General features: G+C 48.6%; 1 protein-coding gene across 9 annotated transcripts in view; it reads right to left on the bottom strand.

Annotated features, from left to right (window-relative positions):
* Positions 1–761: 761 nt before the first annotated feature.
* The window catches only part of SYT17 (synaptotagmin 17), a 70854-nt gene continuing 45235 nt past the window's right edge, over positions 762–26380 (bottom strand). For all 9 annotated transcript variants that reach the window (XM_036410432.2, XM_036410429.2, XM_036410431.2 and 6 more), the window contains one exon: positions 762–2089. In XM_036410432.2, coding sequence (XP_036266325.1) covers positions 1893–2089 — 197 coding nt within the window. In that variant the 3' untranslated portion in view covers positions 762–1892. The remainder of the gene's footprint in view (positions 2090–26380) is intronic.

Raw genomic sequence — 26380 nt, 5'->3', positions numbered from 1 at the left:
GCCCTCCTGTTACCGAGGGCGGTAGGTGCTGGGCATGGCCCCTGCAGAGCCCCCAGCCCACCTGAGCGCCCCTGTGGCCGCGGGGACCGGCCGCGCAGAGCGCTTACCTGACTCAGCACGGCGCCTCGTTCTCTGCCGGGGGTTTCTCGGTGCTCCCGCGGCTCGCTCAGCCCAAACCGGACAGTCGAGTCGTAAAGCACCAAACACTTAGCGCCCCCAGTGGCAACCCTAAGCCTGGAGGGACAGGGTCAGCAGTGAAACACTCCGGCTTCCCAGAAGGATCGTTCCTTAGTGGGTCTCACATGGGGCCAGCGTGCCTGAGCCCAGCTGCCCGCACTGGACGCTGATGCAGCCTCGCCTGCCGCCCAGGACACGGAGGGGTAAACAAAGCCTGATTGCTTCATGGAGCACCTGGATCCAGCTCTGCCTGAAGGTGCAACTTCTTTCGTCCCAAACTAGTTGGTGTTAAATCCTTGTCTTCTCTGTGTAAGGTTTCTCTTATCAGTCGTCAGATTAATATACTCTAATGTTTCAACGGTTCCTCCTTTTAAGACCACACTAATATTACCAACAATGCCTCGCACGGCTGGCTGTCTATTCTGCCCCTTGAATCTCCCAGCTGGGGGCCCAGGTACCATGGAGCAGAGATTAGCCAACCCTGATGTGTCTGGTCTCAGTTCTTGACTCAGAATGGTACCACCCCCCCACCCCCCCACCCCCGGCTATGCACCGTGTCCCTGAAGAAAAAGGTAACGCGAATGCATGGCACAAATAAATAATCTTTAATTTCAACAAACGGCTCCCCAGCATCCCGGACGATATGCTGTGGGAAAAGATACAGAAGCATCCAACAGAGATTCCTACTCTAACTACGCTAGCTCCTCAGCACGAGAGAAAGAACTTTGGTTCACACAGATACGGGAGATCCTCAGCTAGGACAGGAAGGAGCGATCCTGGATGAGGGTACGGGGCCGGGGCCGTTCTAACCCAGGTCGCTGTCCTCTGGGGTCTACGCCACCAGGATTTGGTCGGAAAAAAAAAAAATGCTGCTTTTGCTCTACCGTGTTCTATTTTCCTGACAAACGTACACGCTACTATTAGTGAAGGCGGGGTCTTGACCGACAGGACACGAGGTGAAATTGCACTGAGGGGAGAGGCAGAGTGGGAAGGCTCAGGGCGGAGGTCCCGGCCACTCCATTTCTCGCCGAGAGGACACAAGGGCACACAGGGTCACTGGCGGGGGCACACCCACAGGGAGTGCCCGGGCGGGGTCAGCGAACACAGGAGCCGTTCAGTGAAGTGGGAGAGGCTCCTCTCGCTGCAGTCTGTTTGCTGTTTGCTGCTGACTGGGTCTCCAAAGGGTCTAATCTCTCCACCACGCCCCCGAAATAGAAAGACAAAGGGCTTCCGCTCTGGGGGGAAGGTGCCGGGCTGGGAGCACCGGGGCACGGCAGCCGCTCCAGGCAGCGGTGGGTGTGGGTGTTTTGGGCGTGGGGGTCTGGCCTCGCCCACACTGGCCCATTCTCCTTAGAGTTCCTCTTGGGGCTGCTCCCCCTTGCTCCGGCTTGATGGTTGAAAGTGCATTTTTCGGGGGGGGGCGGGGTCAGCAAGAGCAAGCACTGCCAGTTTGCCTCATAGCAGCGCACACTTACTCACTGCACACGGATGGGGCTTCCGGAAAGTTCTCGGGCCTCGCTCACCGAGGATGGCCATTTCGTGATCAATAGTCAGCATCCTCTCAGGTCCGAGAGGGTTTGGTGTGTGTGTGTGTGTGTGTGTGTGTGTGTGTGAATAGGTAGATGACATGATGACACATTTTTTTGTCTTAAATTTTCTTTTTCTTTTTTTTTTTTTTTTCCTTTTTACATTTGACCAGTGCCTTCCCTGCGGCCTCAGGTCACCTCCAGCGAGGCCGGGGACACGCGGTCACACTCGGCCCGGGACCGCAGGCTGTGCCACTGCTCCACGGCCGTGCGGTGCGTGTTGAGCATCCGCCGCCAGTGGTTGGATTCCGAGGGGCCGGACGAGTACTGGCCGATGACAATCCTCCCGATGAAGTCGTTGCTGCTCTTCATGTTGTGCCCGAACACTAGAGAGCCACAGGGATGGGGTGGGGGAGGGGGAGACAAGAGGAGGAGGGGGCAGAACAGGAGGCAGGAACAAGACAGGCCATCAGTCCACACGTTCCTCAAAGGCAGACCCCGCGTCCTGGCCTCCAGGACACTGTCTGTGTCTTTGAATGGTGAGAACTCCCGATTCCCTCAGCTCTTCTCCCAGGGCTCTGCTGCAGGGGACTGGGCTTGGCAAGGGCTTCCTGCTTCTCCCCCCCAAGCCAGGCATGTCCTCCTCCCCCCTTCCCTCCCCCCTACCCCCCAGCCTCGCACTGGCTGCTGGACAGCTGCCCCTGCCATACGCAGCTTGGAACTCTGTCCTGTTGCCACGCTGCCTGCAGAGCTGGAGTACCGGACAGTCCTGGTGGACGGTCACAGAGTCCAGCTGAGCCGTGACACTGGGTTTCTCAGCCACAGCACTGATGACGTTGGGGCTGGTGACTCTTGGCTGTGGGACTGACCTGTGCACGGGAGGGGTGGCGGCACCTCAGGCCCCTACCTGCTAGATGCCAGTATCCCTCCCACAACCCAAAATGACTCCAGCCGTGGCCAACATCCCCTGGGGGCGGGGGGTCAGGCATTCCAGTGAGAACCACCAGGCTTAGCTGTGGGCCAGGGGCCAGGCAGCCCACAGGAACCCTGGCCATCATCGGACCAGCTCTGGGACCCCGAGGCACGCGAGGGAACCGCTCTGAAACTCAGTTTCCTGTTGGTTCAATCGCAACCTTCATAGTGCCTTACCTTTCGAGGTTTCGATGAGATAACGCATGTACAACTCTCAGCATGCAGTGCCTTCCTGGCACCCAGTAAGCACTCATCTAATGCACTGCTATTTCACGTCCACATTTTCTGTTGATCCTTTTTAATCTTTATTATTTATTTATTTTTTAAAATATATTTTTTATTGATTTTATACAGAGAGGAAGGGAGAGAGATAGAGAGCTAGAAACATCGATGAGAGAGAGTCATCGATCAGCTGCCTCTTGCACACCCCCTACCGGGGATATGCCCGCAACCAAGGTGCATGCCCTTGACCAGAATCGAACCCGGGACCCTTCAGTCCCCAAGCCGACGCTCTACCCATTGAGCCAAACCGGTCCCGGCAATATTTATTATTTATTCCCCTCCCTTTTTATTGAGTTGATTGGGGTGACACTGGCTAACGGAAATGACACGGGTTTCCGTGCACAATTCTGCATCCGTCTCCGCCTCTGGACCTTTGTGGAAAGAGACTTGGCGTTCGCTCTGTTCGAGGCAGCAGAGGCCCGTTTCCTGAGAGAAACGGCTGTGGCAGCGCCTTCCTCCCTGGCTGTACTGGATGTCTCTTTGGAAAGTTCTCCCGTTAATTCCGAAGCAAGCTTAATTTGTGTCTTTCAAGCCTAATGAGATAGTTAGCTTGATTTATCTTCCCAGCCAAGTTCCGCCTAATTCTTTCTCCGCATGTGGGTAGTCCAGGCGTGCCATCTCGCTCCCGGGAAAGCAGGCCGCGCGTCTGTTATAAACGAGGGACTCCAGAACAGGAAATATCACAGATTCACCCAGCGTGAGCCCAGCAAAGGCAGGCTGCATCCCAGGAGGGAAGCCATTATCAAATAAGCCGGCTAAAATATGCAGCCCCAAACAGAGCTTGGATGCTAACGAGCCTCTGTTCTCCCCTGTGGGGTTCACATCAGAAATTCCAAATGATAAAAAAAAGAGGGGTGGGGGGAAGAGAAGGGGAAACAAGAACAAAAACCTCATCCATTGTCTAAAAACCGAAAGACCTGGAGTGAAGTAAGCTGCGTGAACGAGGCTAAGTGAAAAGCTACACACCTCAGTCAAGAGTGTCCGGTACCTGTCCGCTCCACAGACAAAAATTAAACCATGCATACTTTCTGTACTTTAGGTAAAATGCTCAGTATGCATCGGCGGACTTCATTTTCATAAAAGCTAGGAATGGAATCTTTTGCTAAGGAGCTTTTTGGGATGCATTTGAAAAAAAATTGTTTTTGAATAGGTAACACTCAGGACCATCTTGAACCACACCTGGTGGGCAGTGCAAGGTTTGATTTCACCAAATAAGAAGAAGTTATCAGAGTCCCCTTTTCTGTGGACCTCAAATCTAAAGCAAGATATTATTATGGTTTTAGCAAGATATAGGAGACCATTCCAGGCTCCTTTTGGTTTTCTCCCTTTGGGGCAAAATGTTCCCTCTTCCTCTGCCTCCCCAACGTTCACATGAAAATGCAGAAGCATCTTAGCAAATCAGTATGGCCTCTGCTTCCCTGGGGTAAGGGTTTTAAGAAAGGAAACCTCTAACACTAATCACGCATTGTTGGTGAGAGAGGAAGTTGGTTCAACTTTGGAGGGAAGTTCACAGTATCTGTGTAAAATAAAAATGTCATAACCTGTGATCCAGTAATTCTACTTCTAGGGATTCACCCCACAGAACGATCTGCCCAAAATGGAGGAAGATACACAACCACGTGTCTGTGGCAGGGGCTGGCGAACCAGAGCCTCCAAGGCAAATCTGGCTGCCACCGGATTTCTGTGAGCTTTGTTGGGACTCCGCCAAACCCGCTTGTTCATGTCCGTCCGCCGGCTGCCACCGCACTGCAGCCCACAGCTGAGCAGCTTCAACAGAGACCACGTGGCCCGAAGTGGAAAACAGTTACTGCCTGGCCTTTCACGAAACCTTTGCTGATCCTTGCTCCAGAATATTGTTTAGAAGAATGAAAAACGGAAATAACAAAAATGTCCATGAGGAAGCGTGGCCCGGGCTGTTGGTGCCCTAACCCACCTCTCAGCCCGCCCTGCAGGCCAGCTGCAGCTTCTGTGGACGGTGTCCTATCACAAGCCCCATGGCTCTCTGCCGGGGCCCCCAGTCTGTGCTAACAGGTGATTTATGGGGGGGGGGGGGTGTGTGTGCTTGGGCCACTCCATATCAACTTGACCTTGGAAGGTGTGGGAGACTGGAGGAAGCCTCTTGGAAGGGCAGCCATGCCTATGTGGCCACCAGGGCCTGTGGAAGGGACTCCGAGTGTGCTGCCACTGGAAGCTCCTGCCTGGGCCCTCCAGCCTCTGCCCTCACTGATATTGGTCCGGACCCTTTTGCTGCAATAAATGGTGAACACAAGTATAATAACTCTTCTGAGTTTCGTGAGTCCTTCCATCTTCTAGCCTGAGGGAGGCCTTGGGGTCCCCTGAGCTGCAGTGACTCGCTCAAAAGAACTGCCTCCGTTTCCCGCCTCCCCTGTCCACTCACCTGCCGGTGCTTCTGGGATCCCCTTCCTAGTGGCTTGCCTGCACCCGAGTCATTGTTTTAGGATTAAATTTGGGAGGCACCCAGACTAGGCCTGCCGGGGACTAATTAGGTAATTTCTGATGTAACAATACCATGGAAACCAATGTCACAGTTAAAAATGACACAGACCTATATATACCAATGGCAAAATCTTCCAAGACCTATTGCTAGGAGACAAAAACGAGTTGCAAAGCAATGTATGCCAACACAATCTCGTTTTGCTAAAAACATACTAATACATAGAAAGCAGTGTCTGGAGGGATGTTCGCCAGACTCCTCAGAGTGGCTCTCTCTAGGGAGGAAAAACAGAGGGAACTTCCGCTTTTGTCTTAGGTTAGCATGTACCGTTTAAACTTCTCACAAGTGCATGTTGTGATGGGAAGGAAACAGGAAACAAATACGGTAAGCGGCTGTTAGAGAATCCAATCTATGTCGCCAGAGCGGGAAGAAGACTGAAAGGAAGTCGCAGCCTACGCTCCGCGTCCCCGTTTGCAAAGTGCGTGGCGAGCACTTGGCCGGGAAGAGTGGGGAGCTGGTGAGTCAGCCTCTCTGCCGGGAAGCAGCGGTGGCCGCCCCAGTCCCAGTTAACCGGCAGGCTCCGCACTCACCAGTCCCTCGGTCAAGTCACGGCAAATCAGTTGGCGACTTTGAAAGTCTTGGAGAAAGCAAACATTCAAAATTCAAATTATAATACGTGAAGCTGAATAAAATCAATGACATCTATGATAAAAGCCAACGGGAGAATATCAAGGCTTGCCGTCACTGAACATTCTGGGGACTGGCTGCTTGTAGAAGACAGAAAGGGGCCCAGCAGCCGTGGGCCAGACACCCTGCCCCCTCCACTTTGTCCGTAAGGAAACCAAGCCACCGAGCTGGCTGGTACTAAAACTCGCAGTATTTGCAGCAAGTAACCTGCAAAGGAAGCACGTTCCTCACACCTAGGTCCCTACAATCCTCTTCAGAAGCAATCACACCCAGACCTTTTGTTGTAAGGCCCCCAAATGTCCCCACTGGCTGTGACAGGGGACTCCTTTTACTGTAGTCACTGAGTATATGACAATGTATCTGCTCCAATGTACCTTAGTCATCTGGAAGCGCCTTCCCAGCAGTGTGTACAACCAGAGAGTGGCAACAGGCGTCTGAACAGTCAGAACAGATGTCACAGAGTCAGGCACACATCCCAGTAAGGGGGCTCCTCACACATTCTCTAAGACCCTACATCCTACATCCTATCCGTGGATTTAGACGTCCTTCGACTGAATGTGGCCACCTGGTTTCCCCTCCCGCGGTCATTTACATGAACTCAGTGGACTGTGGCTACCTGACAGATACGAGAACTTCAGAGAGGACAGTAGGACGGAGCCACGTGGTGAAGGCAAACATGCTTTACTCCTCACAGAGCCCAGGGAGACTCACATGTGACCGGGCTCTGAGGAGGCATGGAGAGGGACACTGCTTTGTTAAGCACCTACTATGGGCCCGGCCCAGGGCTAAGCAGGCCACGTAGATTAACTTAATCTTCACGTCCACCCTCTAGCATGGACTTTCCCATCCTCAGCACTACTGACATTCTGGGCCAGACCGTGCTGGGCGTGAGGGGCTGTTCTGAGCATTGCGGGAAGTTTAGCGGCACATCTGGCTCTGCCCACCAGATACCATTAACAGCCCTCCCCATACAACAACCAATTGTATCTCCAGACTCTGCCCAGTGTCCCCAGGGAGTTATTACCCCCGGCTCCCCCCACCCCCTCCAATGAGAGACACTGCTCTAGGGGGCTGCTATCAGGCGAGAGCACAGGACAGCCGGGTGCAGGGAGAGCATCCACTGCTCCAGGCCAGATCCAGTTGCCCCGAGTGAGTCAGAGGCAAGTTGAGTCTTTCACATGTTGATATTTGCCGCAAAAAATGAATTTGTTCTTCCCTCTCAGAGCTAAACTCTTCGGCTTGCTAATTTAGTTTGCCAAGATGATTCTGGAAGGGAAGCTGGATGACTTAGCGTGTGGGTGTGATAAACACTGCAAATTAAAAGGGGGGAAAAAACTTTACCCATGGGAGCCCATGTGACAGCTCCCTGTTTTGCATGTTTGGTTCACAAGGTGAGGTCCCATCTGCAGCTCTGAGCCTGACAGCACAGTGCAGGGCGCCCCCAGGTCATGGCTGTCCCCCATAATAATCCACCTCTTGGGCGCTGGATGCCTTAAGCCAGCAAAACCCATCCTGGGCTGGTTCAGTCTCCCTGACTCCTCACCGCAGAGGGATCCCCACACTCATCAGGATGTTCATTGGTTATCTCAGCCCTTGGAGGAGCCCCAAGCAGTCTGCACATCCCCATTTCCTGTCCTCCCCTCCCCACAGGCCACCTCGGACACACCCCAACAAAGATGGTACCCATTCTTCTTCCACTTCTACCAAACTTCCCCTAACAACAACACTCCCTCTTTTTCCTTCTTCTCTGAAACCTAGAAGCTATGTCAGGTTTTTCTTCAAAACAAGGAAGGTCAGATCCGCCCCGGAGCCTCCGTTTCCCCATCTGTAACACAGGTGAGTGCCTGGAGGTTTGAAGGCCCCTTTTAACTATGACATTTCTTTGGCTCTAAGAAATCTCATCCATGACTTCAGGGTCATGTGTTTTTTTAAGCTCTTTTGGCTCATTCTCTGATTCATAGCAGCTGCTTGGACAGAACTTTTTTCTCTTATGTTTTTCCTTCCTAGAGTACAAATGACAATCTAGATAACAGTATTATAATAATGAAAGAGCAGCCATAGTGAATCCTGAGTTCTGTAAACGAGGCACTGAGCAAAGTACTTTAAGTATATATTTTTTTTACTTAATACAAACTACCATCCTGCTAGGGGAGGTAGTATTTACATCCCCAGTTTAGAGGCTTAAAGGGTTCAGATATTAAGGGCTCCCGGTCAATGTGTGGCACTGAAGGAAAGAAACTCAAAGGTCAGCATCATTTTCCCTTCTCCCACCTCGGAAAGAAGTCTTACCCACGCCCCTCTTCCCTGTCCCTGCCATGTGAGCAGGACGAGGTTAGGAGTAGATATGTATTGTGTCATGTGCACTGAGAGGGAGTTTGATCCTCAAGCCATCACATTTGACGAGAGGTGCCAACAGTCAAAGGCCCTCATGCAGGTGCCATGGACACCCTCACACCGTCTCTCGAGGGCCGGGGATGGTCAGTTTGCCTCCCGTGTCTAAATAGATGACTGCTTTTTCCAAGCAAGCAGCAGACAAGGAAGCTGTCTTATGTTTAGGGACTATCGATATGAACAAAATAGTAACAGTACCTAACACTTGGATGGCACTTATGTGTTTAACCTACACAGTGACGGTATTTATTTAAAAAAAAAAGAAGAAGTGCCATTATCTCCTTGGGCCAAAATGAGGAGATAAAATTCCAGAACAAATTCAGGGTAAGAGAAAACTGGGAAGTGGAGGGAAGGAGTCTCTAGAAAGGAATTAAACCTGTCTCCTTCCTCAAGACACAGAAGTCAAGGTTGAGAATTCTTTGAAGGCTCCTTCGGACCACGGCTGAACCACTGCTGCATGCCAGTGTGTGGGGACTGAGCCAGGCGGAACCTGCACGGAGGAAGCGGACATATGGTTTGAAGAATCACTCCAGATCTGTGTGTGAATCACGCTGTCTTGGAGGATGCATTTAAAGTGTGGCTTTAAAGTAATGTGCTTGTTTTTACAAGAACAGCCAGAATGGATACATCTGGGTGAGGATCGTCTTTGTACATTTGTTTTAGAGATGCCGGTGTTGCTTGGGGGAGATGTTCTCTCCAGAACTGGTTACAAGATACCTATTGAAGCTTTACGGGGATAGCCAAATCTTCCCCTTCCACCTTCTAAAATAACTGCAAAATAACTGAGAATATAAAGTAAAAATATCATGAACGTGAAAATCACTGTGTGAAAGGTGACGTTGAGTGAAGTCATATTAAAACAGAGCCAGAGTAGCCAGTTCAGAGAAACTGCCCTTCATCTTATTTTCTTTATCTTCTGAGCTTGACTAAACCACTCATTCCAAGAAGTCAGTTAGAATGAAAACATCCTGTTTTTTTTGTTTGTTTGTTAATCCTCACCCAACGATATTTTCCCACCCATTTTTAGGGAGAGGGGAAGGGAGGAAGATAGAAAGAAACATCAATGCAAGAGAGTCACATCGACTGGATGCCTCCAGCATACACCCTGACCTGGAATCAAACCCACAACCCTTCAGTCCACTGGCCAATGCTCTGTCTACTGAGCCAGACCAGCTAGGGAGAAAATACCCTGTTTTTAAGGACTGGTGAAATCAGACCTTGTGATGACCAAATCGCCAACAATCAATGAAGTATAAATCTAGCCCCTTTCCTGATGACTGAATCTCAAGCCAACCTGTGAAGAAGGAATCTGACTTTACCTTATCTTGTACCAATGAACTCTTCCTTTAAACAACTTACCTCATTTTCTCCTCTTTTTCTCTCATAAAAACCCTGGGCCCCTCTCCTGCAGGAGAGAAGACTATTTGGGCTTCTGTCTGAATTGGTGTCCCAAGAATTGCAATTCCTTTGATCCCAAACAAATGCTTTTTGTTCGATTTTTACTTCCTAGATTTTTTTGGTTGAGACTTAGAAGACTTTTTAAAAATACCAGTGCTGGGATCTTACCCCAGGAGATTCTGTTGATTGATTTAGGGGTGAGTGACTGGATGTTTTTCAAATATTCCCTCGGTGATTCTCAGGTGCAGTCAGGTTAGATACACTATGTTAGACACAAATCAAAATATCATTTGGGCCCTGGCTGGTGTGGCACAGTTTGGTTTGAGCTCCATTCTGTGCACCAAAAGGTCATACGTTCAATTCCCGGTCAGGGCACTTATCTAGGATGCAGGTTTGATCCTGTAGGCGTGCGTAGGGGCAATCCATCAATGTTTTTCTCTCTCTTTCTTTCTCTCTCTCTCCCTCCCTCACTCTCTCCCTCCCTCCCTCCCTCCCTTCTTCCTTCCCTCCCTCCCTCTCTCAAAAAATCAATGGGGAAAAAAATCAGTTGGATTTTGCTGGTTTCGTTGGATTGTAGAAAGGGGCCTGACCCCACTATGTGCTCTCCTTGAATTAAACTTCTCTGACCTGCAGGGTTAAGCCTGACCAGCAGGCTCACTAAAGGAGTGACAGAGAATGCTGCTTTTAGTGTGCAGGTTGGTCCCAGAGAGAGGAGGATCCCGGGAGACCTTTAACACCTTAATCTCATCCAGCAGAGGTCCACGGTCCTGTACATACAAACTCACCAGGTGCCCAATCAGGTAAGTCAGTTTGGAAGAGAATCAATTAAATAATAAGAGAGAGCCCAGAGGTGTTACTTTAGGGCATGGGTAGGCAGCCTTTTTCCATAAAGGGTCAAATAGTAAATATAGGCTACAGTCTCAGTCACAACTACTCTGCCAGAGTAACAGAAAACAGCCACAGGTAATATGTAAATGAGTGGGCATGGCTATGTGACATAATCTCTCTCTCTATATATAAACCTAAGTGACCGTTTTGACTTGAATGATTAGAACAACTGATCAACCAGTTGCTATGATGTGCACTGACCACTAGGGGCAGATGCTCAATGCAGGGGCTGCCCCCTAGTGGTCAGTGCACTCCCACAGTCAACCTCCCGCGGCCCCTCCCCCCCTTGGCCAACCTCCTGTAGTCCCTCCCCCTAGGCAGCTGTCTCCCCAATAGGCCTTTATTGCCGGCCAGGCTGAGGGACCACCACCACCTGTGCACAAATTCGTGCACCGGGCTTCTAGTGAAAATATAAATATCTGGTATTTACCCCCACTTTCTGACAACAGAGCTCCTAAAAGCCTTGTAATTTCCTGAGTGATAGGGATGAGAGGAGCATCTTCTGTTATATTTGGTCTTAGTCCCTTGTTCATGGCACGAGAGCTTCCAGGACCCAGGGAATCTTAGGAGGAATACAACTATCTTCGGTATGCTAATGAGATGCTGGTGGTTGTGTTCTCCAGGTAGTTTCAGGATGGAGACTGGTTGCCAGAAAGACCAAAAGGTGATGAGTCGGTTGGCACTTTCAGCTCCAACCCCCAACCTTGAGAAAAAGGAGAAGGCAGGAGATTGACTTAAACACTAGTGGTCAATGCCTTTATCCATCATGCCTGTGGGATGATTTTCTGTACATATGTATGTTATACTTCAACAAAAAAGTCAACTTTAAAAAACAAACAAATGGGACTTATATCTGCAACTGACCTTGAAATGCATGAAAAAAATGAATTGAGAGGTAAACAGAGGGATAGATAGAGAGATGTGTAATACGAAAACGGCACCATTTTATTGCAAAATCTAGGTGGTAGGAACATAGGTGTCGACTGAACAATTCTTTCAGGTTTTTAAAAAAAGTTTCTTTTTAAAATGTTGGGATTAAAAAAACCCAAGCACACAATAGACTCAATTTCCTACTTCCATAGCCTTCCTTTGCTTCTTTGTGCCACAGAAACATAAACGTCCGGGTCTGTGTGGCCACGCAGTCCACAGGCTGGCCCAAGGCTGCTGAGATTTTGTTATCTAGATTAGGGGTGTCAAACTCAATCAGAGAAGGGGCCAAAATCTAAAATCCAGCCTAAATCGCGGGCCGAATGGTTTACTGAACAGTCATAAACTGTCATTGTGATAGAAACGCAGTGGAGTGCAGTGATGACAGCGCGGTGCGGGCCACATTGCAAGGCCTGGCGGGACGGATTTGGCCCGCGGGCCTTGTGTTTGACATATTATTAGATTATTTGCATAGAATAAAATCCATCCACTTGAAGTATACAGCTGGATGAGTTATAATCATTTTATACACATGTGTAAACACCACCACACTCAAGATATAGTTCTCCCCCTAAAAGAATTCCTCCCGCCCCTTACTCCTCCACCCCTCCCATTCAAGCAGGCCCTCCCCCAGGCAGCCACAGATCTGCTTTCTGTCCTATACTTCTTTGCCTTTTCTAGAATTCCATAAAAATAGAATCATACAGAATATAGTCAATTCCTTGATATTCTTTTTTAGATTATCCATGTGTATGTGTATTAATATTTTCTTCTTTTTTACTGCTGGGTAGTATTCTAAGGAATGGCTCTATCACAATTTGTTCACCCATTCGCAAGTTGGCAAACATTGGTATTGTTTCCACTTTTTGGCTATTACAAATGACGCTTCTTGAAACATATGTGTACATGACTTTTTGTAAACATGTTTTCATTCCTCTTGAGTATTTACCTTGGATTGGAGTTGCTGGTTTGTAAGGTAAATGTGTGTTTCACTTTGTAAGACAATGACATATTTTCCAAAATGGTTACAGCATCTTGCATTCCCACTCATTTTATTACTTTTCCACTCATTTTAGTTAAAAAAAAATTTCACACCCAGGTTTTGGAAGCCAGCAACCAATGTGGAGCTGCTTTGCCTATGCCAACTAAGAAATACAAACTGTAATAAAATCTGAAGTAGATCTGGGGGGTTGGGGGACAGAGAGAGGAAAGGAGAGAGATAGATTAGAGGGAGAGAGAGGGTCCATGGCTGACTGTGATTGTTTTTCTTTATTACTTACAAATACCCTTATCTATCTATTGTTTTTTGGTACATTTCCATATGTTTGAAGGATTACATAATGCATAATTAAAACTCAAAAAAATTTCAAGGTAAAAGAATGATTAAAAAATCACCTCGTAGTTGTTGAGCACTTGATTTTCAAAGCTTACAAGAATCCTTTTACAGGGACAGGAGTTGGGCCTCTCTGGGCCACAGGAGGCCCAAAACATTTGCCCAAGTCATTGGTTTCAATTGCATGCTTCAAGAAGACACAAAATAGTAAACAACTGTGTCACTTTTTGGAATTGCAAATTTTGATAATAGCTATCCAAATCTACAAACATAGCTGCTTTAACCAAACAGTTCCTCTGCTAGGATTTTAGCCCATGTGCACCTGGGCACATAAGCAGAGAGACATGAGGTGGATGCTCAGTCCATTAGTGTTTATAACTGCAAATAACGGGGATTAACCCCAATGTTACCAACAGGAGACTGACTAGATAAATTGTTCTTCAACTCATGGGCTTAATGGAATACCATGCACCATTAAAAATACTTACAGGGCCCGGCTGGCGTGGCTCAGAGGTCGAGCACTGACCCATGAATCCGGAGATCATTGTTCGATTATCGGTCGGGGCACATGCTCAGGTTTTGGGCTCTGATCCCCAGTGAGGGATGTGCAGGAGGCAGCCGATCAATGATTCTCTCTCATTACTGATGTTTCTATCTCTCCCTCTCCTTTCCTCTCTCTGAAATCAATAAAAACATATTTTAAAAAATACTTAGGGGAATCTGCACTCCATGTCGGCCACACTGACCTCCTTCCTGCCTCCCCCAAGGAGGGGCCATTCCCTGTGGCTACAACACACTTCCCACAGAAACCCTCAGAGCACATTCCTGACCTCTCACGTCTCGGTTCAAACGTCACATTCTCTGTGAGGCCTTCCCGGCCACCTTTTAAAAACTGGCAACCCTTACCCACCCCTCACACTCCCCTTCCCCGGCTGCTGTTTTTCCTTAGCATTTAACATTCAGTTATTTGCTTTGTTTATTGTTGTCTATCTTCCTACATTAAAGTATGAGCCTGATGAAACCAGGATTCCGTCTAATCTGTTCACTCAATGAATATTGGAGAACAAATATATATATGCTAATATGGAAAAATGGGCAAGATATAGTCAGTGAAAAGAACTTGCAGGGAAAATTTAAAAATATATATATATATACATATATACATATATATATATGTATATATATGATGCTAGCAACAAGGATAAAGATATATACATACATACACACACAATATATATACCTAGATAGAGCACACAAACACATATACATATAATAACAATACTAAAGGCCATCAGCCCCCTTTCCCCCTTGTATTCCCTTCATATCACCACATGCACCCATAGGCCACAAGGTTGGGAAGAAGTAGAGATCTGACTTAAAAATACTGCATCCTCTTCCCAAGAGGGCTCCCACCCCATCTCCCGCTGAGCTGGCTACCGGCTCCCCGCCCAGGCCACTGCACCTGGGAAACGGGGCCTGTTTGCAGAGCCAGATGTTCCTGTCCGCGCACATTTTTATGGGCGGAAACAGGGAAGTCTTCTGAAAAATCGTCCCCGATGAGCAGGAATTCACTCCTGGCTCTGCCTCTAAGCTCCGCACATTCAGGCAGCTAGAGGAACCCCTGGGAATGATGAGCGGTTAAAATGCCACAAGGAGAATAAACAAGCCTCAGACAGGAACATAACAAAGGCCACTGGCTCCGAGCCAAGCCAACCTGCCTTTCAGAGCTGCCGAGGTCACCGCCCCGTCCCTGCAAACTCCGGAGGCTCTGGCTCAGGGGCCCCCACCTCCGCACCACTGACATTCTCTGCCCAGCATCCTGCCATGCACAGGGCAGCCCACAGCAGAGAACTTAGAAAAGAATGACTTGCCCCATTGTCAATCCATGGGGACACATTGGACTTTAGGGATACTTCTTAAAGCAGAGAAACCTCATTTTATTGTATGGCTGTTCAAGCATCTCTCTCTCTCTCTCTCTCTCTCTCTCTCTCTCTTTCTCTCTCTCTCTCTCTCTCTCTCTCTCTCTTTTTAAAAAATATATTTTATTGATTTTTTACAGAGAGGCAGGGAAAGGGAGAGAGAGTTAGAAACATTGATGAGGGAAACATCAATCAGCTGCCTCCTGCACACACCCTTTTGGGGTTGTGCCCACAACCAAGGTACATGCCCCTGACCAGAATCGAACCTGGGACCTTTCAGTCCGCAGGCTGACGCTCTATCCACTGAGCCAAACCGGCCAAGGCCAAGCACCTCTTAAATGTCCTGGCCCCTCCTTACCAAAAAGGCCACTGAGAGGTCAAGGTTACCCTCAACAAGGATGGAAGGGGACCCCATCCAATTCTCCTTTGCTTCTCCAGCCCCAGGAAAATCAAGCAGGATAAAATCCGAAAGCAGACCCATAATGGGGACTTTGGCGCCAAGCCCGTGGACACCATTCCTGGGCCTACTCTGTAACTCAAGATCCTAAAGGGAGTGGCCAGCAGTTAAGCCCCCCAAACCCTCCCTCCCCTGGCCAGTGGGGCACCTTCTTCTAAAGACAGAGGGAAGACTGACCTTTTCACTCACTCTGCTTATTCTTCACCCAAAGGTTTATTTTTTTTCTGGTAAATAATGCCCTTCTTGCCTACGGCCGTCTCTAGAAAAGACTGCCATCATCCGCTATGCCCTGTTCTCTTTTAATCCCGGGGTGGGGGTTAGGAAGGAACCCAGGGAAGCAGTTTTCATGTCAAGTTACAAACAGGAGAAAACAGAAGATCACACCCACTGAGCATGTGCTAAGTGCTGGGTGTCTTTACACACGTGTCCGCATCCTTTATGAAGGCAGGAGGCACATCTGTCTTGTTCCCTTCTGTTTCCCCAGGACCCAGCAGCCTTCATAGAAGGTGCTCAATAATACTTATCATCTAAGCTCCTTACCATGACTCCTACTTATTGCTCTGACCTCACTGGCCTTCTTTCTCTTCTTTGAACAAAATAAGCGAATTCTTGCCCCAGGGCCTTTGCACAATGCTCCTAGCCTCTATCTCTGCACAACTGGCTCTTTCTCAGTTTAAAGCAAAGCTCAGGTCCTCTCTGCTGCCTTACTCTATTATTATTTAGATGTTTATTTTTTTGTTTGTCTCACCCCAATTAGAATGCCAGCATAACAACAGATGAATTATTTCTGTCTTTCTGCTATTTCTCCAGCAATGAGCCCAGCATCTCAATAGAGTAGGGGCTTCATAAATATTTGAGACTATGTAACCCAGACATTGAGAGCCCACATTCCGAGTTCAGGCAACCTGAGTTTGAATCCTGGCTCCAGGATCTCAGGCAAGCTCCTTACCCTATTGCTGCCTCAGTTTCCTCTTTCATAAAATGATGATGCCTGCATCAAACATAGTGTTGCTATGGGGATTAAATGAGCTAATTCCTATGAAATGCTTGGAGCAGTGCCTGACGTGAAGGAAGCTCTATATAGGTGTTGGCTACTTTATTGTTAAAAACTGAATGAACAACCCTAAATATGCATTTGAAAGATGGAAAATGGGTCCTGCTCAAGTTGGTACAGCAACCAAGCTCTGGGAATCCGGTTTTCTGACTCCTAAGCCACGGCTATCTTCACTACAGCAAAACGTTTCCTGGAAATGCATGGAGACTGGTGGCACTACCCTGCAGGCCCTGGCACTTTAAAGGCTAAGCCCTCTCCCGCTCACGGGCAGCTCTGGGCTGGTGAGGGCAGGGCAGGACGGGGTGATGAACAGAAAGGATGCTCTTGGTCTCTGATGGTCCAGCACGAGCCTTCATTTAACACCCACCTGGGTGCTGGCCCTGGCTGCAGAGCCAGCTGAGGCACCAGGCAAGGCTGCACCGGGCCTAGGCTGGCTCGGTTCCCACGCTACCGACCTCAGGCTCTGCAGGGACGCGTGGGGTTGGGTAAGTGCCCAACCCCCTAATGTCCTCCCCCCATGAGGATTTGCCTGGAACGAGGCTCCATCCAAAGGCACCCAAATCATTAAACAGCCATGCAAATGGGACAAACCCTCAGAAGTCCTGGCAGCTGGCCTGTCTTCAAAGGCTGTCACTGGAACCCGATGAATGTTTAAGATCCAGCCAAGGTTTACCGCCCGGCTGGACTCGGCAGCCTCAGGGAGCTCTCCGGGGGAGAGGCTGGGGTGGGGGTGCCACTGTGGGCTCTGTGCTCTGCCAGAGAACCCCAGGGGAACAGGTCTCTGCTTCTATCCCAGACCAGGTGGCCAAGTTCTGCCTCTGCCCACATCCAGGATCAATGCCGCAATCCCCGAGCCCTCCCTGTACGCCTGCACTGTGCTAGCATGTTACACGCATCATTTCCTTTGTTCCCACAACGCTCTGAAAGGTGGCAACTGACACCTCAGACGAGGAATCCTGGCTCCGAGGAGTTCAGTCACTTGTCACGTCGGGGAAGATCCTTCACAGCTGATTCACCAGCGTGTTCTGTTGACTCTGCCTCCAGTGCGACAGCCACGAGTTGCTTCTCTGAAACCCTCCAGCCACCTGCCTGGTCCAGGCCACCATCACCTCTGTCTGGGTCAGTATTATGGCCTCCCAGATGGGCACTGCTTCCCCCTTGCTCTTCTGCAATCCATTCCCCATTTAACAGCTGGAATATTTTAAAACACTATCCAGAACGTATCACTGCCCTGGTCAAAACCCTCCGAAGACCTCTCTATGTACCGAGAAAACGCACACCCAGGCTGGACACACTGGGGTAAAGAGGGAGAACAGAGGAAGGTCTGCTGCCTGTTCACTCTGTGGTCCTCAGACCTACAACAGTGTCACCTGGAGTTATTACAAATACAGATGCTCAGGCCCCACCCCAGACTGACAGACTCAGATCTGCATTAAAAATAATAATAATAAAAAAAAGAAATAAAAATACACACACACACACACACACACACACACACACTGTTGATTTCAGAGAGGAAGAGAGAGGGATTGAGAGAGAAAAATATCAATGATGAGAGAGAATCATTGACTGGCTGCCTTCTGCACACCCTACAATGGGGATTGAGCCCACAATCTGGGCATGGGTCCTGACTGGGAATCGAACCGTGACCTTCTGGTTCATAGGTTGACTCTCAACCACTGAGCCACACTGGCCAGGCCAGAATCTGCATTTTAACAAGATCCCCAGGTGACCCATAGGCACGCCAGGTGCAGTGGTTAAGAGGGAGGAAGGCTTTGAAGCCAAATGGCCTGCGTTGAAGCTGAGCTCAGCCACTCACGCGCTGGATGACTTGGCTGCGTGAACTCGATTTTACTAGAAGAGAGGTCCGGTCTTGGCTCCTGGCTCCTGGGAGGTGACCTCCAGGCCTCCGGAATGCGCTGCAGAAGTGCCTTTGTTTGCCTGGGGCTTGGGCCACTGGACAGTCTAACATGTGATCTATGATGGCAGCGTTAGGGCCATGCAGTCAGCTCGGACCTCTGGAGAAACTGATGACTAAGGATGAGGCCCTGGAGACTGAAGGTCAGCCGCTGGACAGTGACTGAGCCCCAGTAAAAACTCTGGGCACCAAAGGCTCAGTACTCTTCCCTGGTTCGTTTACTCTGTGCACAAGGTCACACTTAGTGGCCAGGGGACGTAATGTGCCCATTATCAGAACCTCCGCATCTGGACCCTTGTCCTGTGTGTCTCTTTACTGGGCTGATTTTAATTTGTACCCTTTCGCTGTCATAAAAATGTCGTCATAAGCAGTGCTGACCTCACTTGTCCGAGTAACTGTTGTTCCCCAGGGTGGCCACATGGACCCCAAATTTGAAGTGAACTGAAGTGAGGGTGTTTCTGGGAAGCCCTGAGTCTATAGCTAATGTCTGCAGTGAGGCCAGTTTTGTGGGGATTGTTCTCTCAGGCTTTGAAGTTGGTTCAATTCATTGCGCTTCCTTTCTCTGAACTTGTTTCCCCAACTGAAAAGTAGGCATGAAATACATGAGACTTTAAATGCTTGTTGAAAGATTAAGTGAGACAATGAACACATAAGAGGTTCATGACACATGTACTAGTAAGCACTACTGTCCCTGTTGTTCGGATGAGGAAACTGAGGTGCAGAAGGGTAGAGCAATTTGCCCGTCGTCACACAGGGTCTGAAGCCAGGTTTGGCTGACTTTCCCATAGTGCAATACTGCCTCCTCATGACAGGTTAACGCTTCTGGGAAGGGAAGGTCAGCAGTGGCTCTCCTGAGCTGGGGGCCCAGGAACCTGCTAAGGAACTCAGGGATCCTCCGGGGGGTGAGTCACTCATCCCCATCCCAATGCTTCCAACGGTTTCTGCTTCTGGGATCCACAGGACATGAATTTGAACTTTTTTCAAATTACACTATAGTTCTCTTTTCCCCCTTTCTGTTCCGCTTTCCCCAGTCTTTTTTACTCTGTTGCTTAGACTGCATACTTTATCTTGATCTGTCTTCAGGTTCATGAACTCCTTCCTCTGTCATCTCCATTCTGCTTTTGAGCCCATCCAGTGAATATTTTGTTTCAGTTACTATACTTTTCTATTCTAGGGTTTTCATTTGGATCTTTTTTATATCTTCTATTTCTCTACTGATCTGCTGATATTCTCCAACTTACCATTCTTTTCTAGAGATTCACCCTTACTTCTTGAAGCATGGTTATTGTAACAGCTTTAAAATCTTTGTCTGATAATTCTAACATCTGGGTCATATTATAGTTAGTATCTACTGATTATATTTCCTCTAAGAATTTGCCAGCTTTTTCTGGCTCTTCATAAATCAAGTAATTTCGGATTGTATTCCAGACATTTTGAATATTATGTTACAAAACTCTAGGTCTTGTTTAAATCCTATTTAATATGTTGATTTTTAATTTTTATTTTTTTTAATTGTAGCTGGCAATTGACCAGATTAGGTTCAGACCACAAGTTCTCACCAGCCTTCTGTGTGCTGTTATTCCAATGTCAGTTTGGTTTTCAAAGCCATTGCCGGTTACTTGTATCAGTCCCCCAGGACTCAGCTCAGGACCTAGGTGGTGGTCTACCCTGTAGTTCAGTTCTCACAGTCTCTGGTGCACTATCGAGGGTCATATCCACTCACATGTAGCTCAGGAATGGAAGGTTATACATACGTTTATGAGACCCTTAGTGAGGAGCTGCCTCCTTTCTGCAATCTTCCCCACACTCCAGCTCTTAGGGGCTCTCTTTCCTGCCCTTTGGCTAGAAAGCAGTAGCTTCAGTGTCCCCACTCTGCCTCTCACTTCCCAGGACTGGGCTGGGCTTGGAGCCAAGTGCCTGCTGCCAACTCCTTTTACACACTGCCAATCCCAGGGCACTGCTGGGAGCACAAATTGGTCTGGTTCTGTGGCTGGTTGGCACAGCCTCAGTGTCAATCCCTGGCTCCTAGACTGTACCAGCTGATAGCTTTGGGGTGATGGTGATTTGGTGAGGGAGATGAGGGGGAGATAACCACAGGCTGAGCTATTCATCTCAAAAGTGCCAGGGTTTCAACTCTCAGGCACATTGTGATTATTAAAACAGCAGATATGATTTTTCAAGTGACTTCTAGGATGGGGGGGTCCACATGCTGATTTGCCTTTAGTTCCCATAATAGGAATGATCTGCTACATTTCACACAAGAGAAAGTTGGAACTCAGAGAGGTGGAGCCATTTGCTTGAAGTCACACAGCTAGTTAACAGCGGGGCCAAGATGCAAACCCAAGTACGTGTAACTCTAGGGTCTGCTCTTCTATGGCAGGGTCCATCAATATCCTCATCATAATCATCAATATCATCATATCTGGTATTTACTGAGCACTAACTACGAGGAAGGCCCTGTCTAAACCTTTTGATATGAAATATCAAGATAGGAAGGTTATGCCCCGGCCAGATTGGCTCAGTGGATAGAGCAGAGGCCTGCAGACCAAAGGATCCCAGGTTGGACTCCGGTCAAGGGCATGCACCTTTGGTTGCAGGCTCCTCCCCAGCACAGGCCCTGGTTGGGGCTCATGCAGGAGGCAACCAACTGATGTGTTTCTCTTGCATCGATGTCTCTGTCTTTCCCTCTCTCTTCCACTTTCCCTAAAAATCAATGGAAAAATATCCCCGGGTGAGGATTAACAACAACAAAAAAGATCAGAAGGTTATAACAGAGGATACGGAAGTTCAGAAAAGGGATATCGTTTGCTCAAGGTCACATACACTTGCTAAGTGGTGTGACGTTCGAAACAAACTGTATCTCACTCCAATCTATGCTTTGCATGGCTGTTCAACTGTCTCTCTAGGAGGCAGAGCTGGGCCTGGTGCCCAGTACATTGGGCTGGGAGGGCAGAAGCCATAGGCTGCCAGGAGGCTCCGGAGAGGAGGAGTGGCATGGGTGGGCTGAGGCCAGAGGCCAGATCCTGGAGAACATCTGCGCCACAGAACAAACCCACAGCATCTCTCGATCTCAGGGGAGCTTCTGGCTCACAGAGAGGGGCTGTGCCCCTCTCACACTGGCTTCCTGTGGTGGAAAACCTGCTTCTCCACTGTCCCACTACTCAAACCCTGACACGTTCAACGTGTCCTCCGATGCCCATTCAATCTGGAGTCGTCCCAGGCAAGAGGGTGGCAGCACAAGTCCCAGACCTCCCACCTCATTCTCCACCATGCCTCCCCGCCCAGCTCATCCCACCAGCAGATTCAATTAACCAATTTGATGCTACAGCTGCAGAAAGCCAAGCAATTATGGAAAACAGACCAGGTGCCTTGGAACTCACTCACACAGAGGGGCCTGAGAGGCCTCCAAGCAGACAGCGGGGTGGGGTGAAGGCAGGACAGTATAGGCAAATGCTTGCCAACCCGGGCTGCACAAGAGAACCAGCTGGGAGCTTTGAAAAGTACAGCCCTTCCCCCCAATGCAGATGCCCTGGCTGATGCAGTTGCTTTGGGCTGGGACCTGGGCATCAGGATTTTTAAAAGACCCCACATAATACGGATGTAGACAGGGTAGGAAGTCTATAATTATGTGCAGAGGGAGGGATCACTGCTCGACAGTCAGATTCTAACAGGGAAGTGACTGTCACTCACCCTGCTGCACTTCCCGGTTCTATTTGCTTTCCACCGTGTGGTTTGTAACCTGCAGCATCAACATCACTTGGCGGCTGTTAGAAATACAGAATCCCAGGCCCTAGAACTACTGAGCCAGAATCTGCATTTTAACAAACCCCTGGGAGATGACTATGCATGTCAACATTTCAGGCGTCACGTCCTCTGGTGCTGGCTAGAGAAACTAAAAGTTGGCAGAAGCAAGGAGTGTCAGTCACTACCTGGCTTCCCTTCTTGGGTGCTCGGCAGCTGCCTGACACTGATGGGCCCCTCCTAGGCCTGTGCCAAGATCAAATCCTGCAGCAGCTGCCTCGAGAAATTTAACGGGACACGTGGGCAGCAGGGCCCAACAGTTAGCTCCCAGGTTGAAGCATGAAGTCGGCTTCAATTTCTCCTCCAGACCTCAGTTTCTCTTCTGGGCTGGAGCCCTGCCTGATCTCTCCTCATCCCCTACAACTTCAGTTCCCAGCTCACGTCACCTCACTCTCCCAGCTAGGTTGGGCACTGGGCAATATGCCTCTCTTCTTCATTACCCTGAGGCCAATTCACAATTAAGTCATTATTGGAGTGCCATTTGACTAATGTCTGTCCCCTGCTAGAATTAAGCTCGATGACAACAAGTGTCATGAATGTCTGGTTCCTAATTGAAAATGCAGCATCTAGTGGACAGTGCCAGGCACATAGTAGGTGCTTAAAAAATTCAATCCATGGGGCCTGGTCAGAGTGGCTCAGTGGTTGAGCATCCACTTATGAACCAGAAGGTCATGGTTCAATTCCAAGTCAGGGCACATGCTCAGGTTGTGGGCTTGATTTCTGATGTCAGACATGGAAGAGGCAGCTGATCCATGATCCTTTATCATCATTGATGTTTCTAGCTCCCTCTCCCTCTATCTGCCTCTCTGAAATAACACACACACACACACACACACACACACACACACACACACACACAAACTGGAATCTGTGGGGCCTGAAAAGACCTGGTCATTTCTTGCTGCAAGGAGCCTACCTCCCCTTCTCCCACGCGCACCATCAGAGGCTGCCTGACCCCCTCCTGCTTCTTCCAGCACCAGGAGCCTTTCTGAAGTCAAGAGCCTCTTGACCAAGATCACCAGATAGGTAAGATTTTGGATGCTTTTTAGAAGGCCAGGAAGCCAGGGTACTTAAAGGAAACCGAGGGAAATTCAAGGCTAGAGGAGCATGACATGACATTTAGCTGCTTCTAACCTCACGATTTCCCCAAACGTCACCTGTAAGCTGACAGAGGGCCTTCCTCTGATGCTGGGAGGCAGGGGGACAGGAAGACAATATCCCTCCCAGGTAAGTCTGTGAAATAAGTGTTTCCTTCCCTTTGGGGCTTTCCTGTGGAATCTCATACTAAGTTGACAAAGTTGGTAGAACATATAACTTAATTATGCCCCATGTTGTTCCAGAAAAGCCTTGCGGGGGCATCTGACTGCATATATTTAGTGTCCTTTGAGTAATAATAATTATATATATATATATATATATATATATATATATATATATATATATATATATATATATACCTGAGAGACTAACAGACCATTTGACCATTTGACCGTTCAACTATGATATGCACTGACCACCAGGGGCAGACACTCAATACATAGGCATGGAAACATGGAACAGACTGATGAATCTCAGAAAGAAGGAGGGAAGGAGGGCAGGAAGAGATTAATCAAAGATCTTGCATACTAGAGGGCTGGCCTCAGCCTGGCCTGCAAGGATTGGGCCGAAACTGACAATCCAACATCTCCTGAGGGGGCCCGGATTGCAAGAGGGTGCAGGCCAGGCTGAGTGACCCCATCAGTGCACAAATCTGTGCACAGGGCCTCTAGTAGCTAATAATTATGGAGCACTTTCTGAGCCACACCATTCTAAGCCTTTACATATATTAAGCCATTTTGGACCTGACAACAATCTACTGAAGCAAGGACCATTATCCCCACTTGACAGACGAGGAAGCTGAGTACAGAGTGGCCAAGAAAAGTGCCAAGTTCACATAGTGAACCCCAGGCATCTGTGCTTGCCCTCTCAGAGGGGCAGTGACAGAATGGTGACTGGTCTCAGGGAGAAAGTCTGCAGGGGGCCAGCCTCTGCATCAGGCACTACCCTGAACTGCTCTGAGAGAGTCTGGGTTGTATAGACATTACGCTACATTTCTTTTCTCTTTCTTTCACCCCCCAAATTGTGGTAAGATAACATTTACCATTTTAATTACTTTTTAGATAAACAATTCAGTGGGATTAAGACAATTCACATTGGTTGTGCAATCACCTCCGCCATCCACCTCCAGAATCTTCTCATCTTCCCAAACTAAAACTCTGTGCCCATTGAGCAGTAACTCCCCATTCTCACTCCTCCCTCAGTCCTTGTAACCTCTATTCTACTTTCTGCCTCTACCAATTTGACTAATGAGGTACCTCACACCAATGGAATCATACAGTGTTTCTGCTTTCATTTCTGGCTTATTTCACTTAGCCTAATGTCCTCAAGGCCCATCCATGTTGGAGCAGGTGTCAGAATCTCGTTCCTTCTAAGGCGGAGTAACATTCCACCATATTTATTTATTTATTATTATTATTATTTTTTAAATGTATATTTTATTGATTTTACACAGAGAGGAATTGAGAGGGACAGAGAGTTAGAAACGTCGATGAGAGAGAAACATCGACCAGCCGCCTCTTGCACACCCCCCCACTGGGGATGTGCCCGCAACCAAGGTACATGCCCTTGACTGGAATTGAACCCAGGACCTTTCAGTCCGCAGGCCGACGCTCTATCCACTGAGCCAAACTGGTCCCAGCAACATTCCACCATATTTATAGACCACATTTTGCTTATCCATTTATCCACCCATTGAGGGACACTTGGGTTGCTCCCATCTTTTAGCTATTGCGAAACATGCTGCTACGAACATGCACCCATCAGCAAGCTACATATCTTTTTCTGTTTCTTTTCTCTCCCCGCCCCCACTTCCAATTACAGCCCAATAACCTTAGTGGCCAACCCTACACCACATTCCTAGATAGCATATTGCTAGCCCAGGAGTTGAAAAGCAATTTCCTCCATCTTTTCTTTAAGCTTCAGCTGCAGAAATCACCTGATTGAAGGTTACAGAAGAACCCTCTCCCACACAGGAAAGGAGCTGCGCAAGCCCAGCCCTCCGGCTAATTACAGGGTTCTTTTATCAGGATTCTTGGCAAATGCTCAAGTTGCACATCAACCTTACTTTTCTTATGAAGTGTTTGGAAACAAGTTAATGGGCTTGGAGGTAATAGCTTCTTCCTCTCGTTATAAATAAAACAAGGTAGAACCTTGCAAATTGGGATTCAGGAGAACAGTGGCTTTGTCTATTGTAGATATGTATCAGCTAAGTCTGCATTCTTTCATTATTCCAGCCTTTATGAAAAATGTCACCCAGCTGCGTTTCCACTCGGAGCCATGGTTCTGAACCTGGCTGAGCATTAGAAATATCTGGGGTGCTTTAGAAACATATCGAGCCCAGGCCCCCAGCACAGTCTAACTGAATCAGTCTCTGGGGTAGGGGGTGCCTCCTGATAGCATTTCAAAGTTCCCAGCTGATTCTGAAGAGCAGCTAGGGTTGAGAATCCTTACCTAAGGGGACAGGGAGGCCTGCAATCTTTCCTTGTCTATAAAGAACATCTTCAACGGGCTTTTAACCTGAGGAGAGGGAACCCTGAGCCGGGGTGTAAGAGAGAGAAGCAGGTCTCCCATGAATGGAGAGCATAGGCCCTGTCTGATGGGTGGGACTGATGACAGCCACACCAAGTAGGGTGGGTCGAATGAGAGATATGGGGGGTGAGGGGTTGGGGGTGCTGTTACAATTTGAGGCTTCTGTCTTATGGGGTTTATGGGTTTCAAAAAACCTCTGAACTACATGCAACATTTTCTGTCCCCTCTGTATTTTTCTAAGGAGGGTCACCCAGAGTTCACAACACATTCTCTGAAGCTGTCACACCCCTCCCCACCACCCCCTGGGAATGAGTTAACTCCGCTTTACCACAGTATTCCACTTGTGGGATATGACGCAGATATTGAAAATATTTCTCATTTACCTTCACCTGGAAGGACTGAACACACTCACTGTAATGACACAGAAGCAAGTTTCAGAGTGACGTCCACAGAATGGTCTGGAAGCCCCACAAGAGCAGAGATGGACTGTTTTGTTCACTGCTCCATTCCAGGGCTTGGAGACAGTGTCCAGCTCAGGAAAGGTGCTTCATACACACTTCTTGAATAA

This window comes from Pipistrellus kuhlii, unplaced genomic scaffold (assembly GCF_014108245.1).
Source record: "Pipistrellus kuhlii isolate mPipKuh1 unplaced genomic scaffold, mPipKuh1.p scaffold_m20_p_4, whole genome shotgun sequence".
Lineage (NCBI taxonomy): Eukaryota > Metazoa > Chordata > Mammalia > Chiroptera > Vespertilionidae > Pipistrellus > Pipistrellus kuhlii.
The sequence above is the reverse complement of the archived record's forward strand: the minus strand, read 5'-3'. Positions and strand labels throughout refer to the sequence as shown.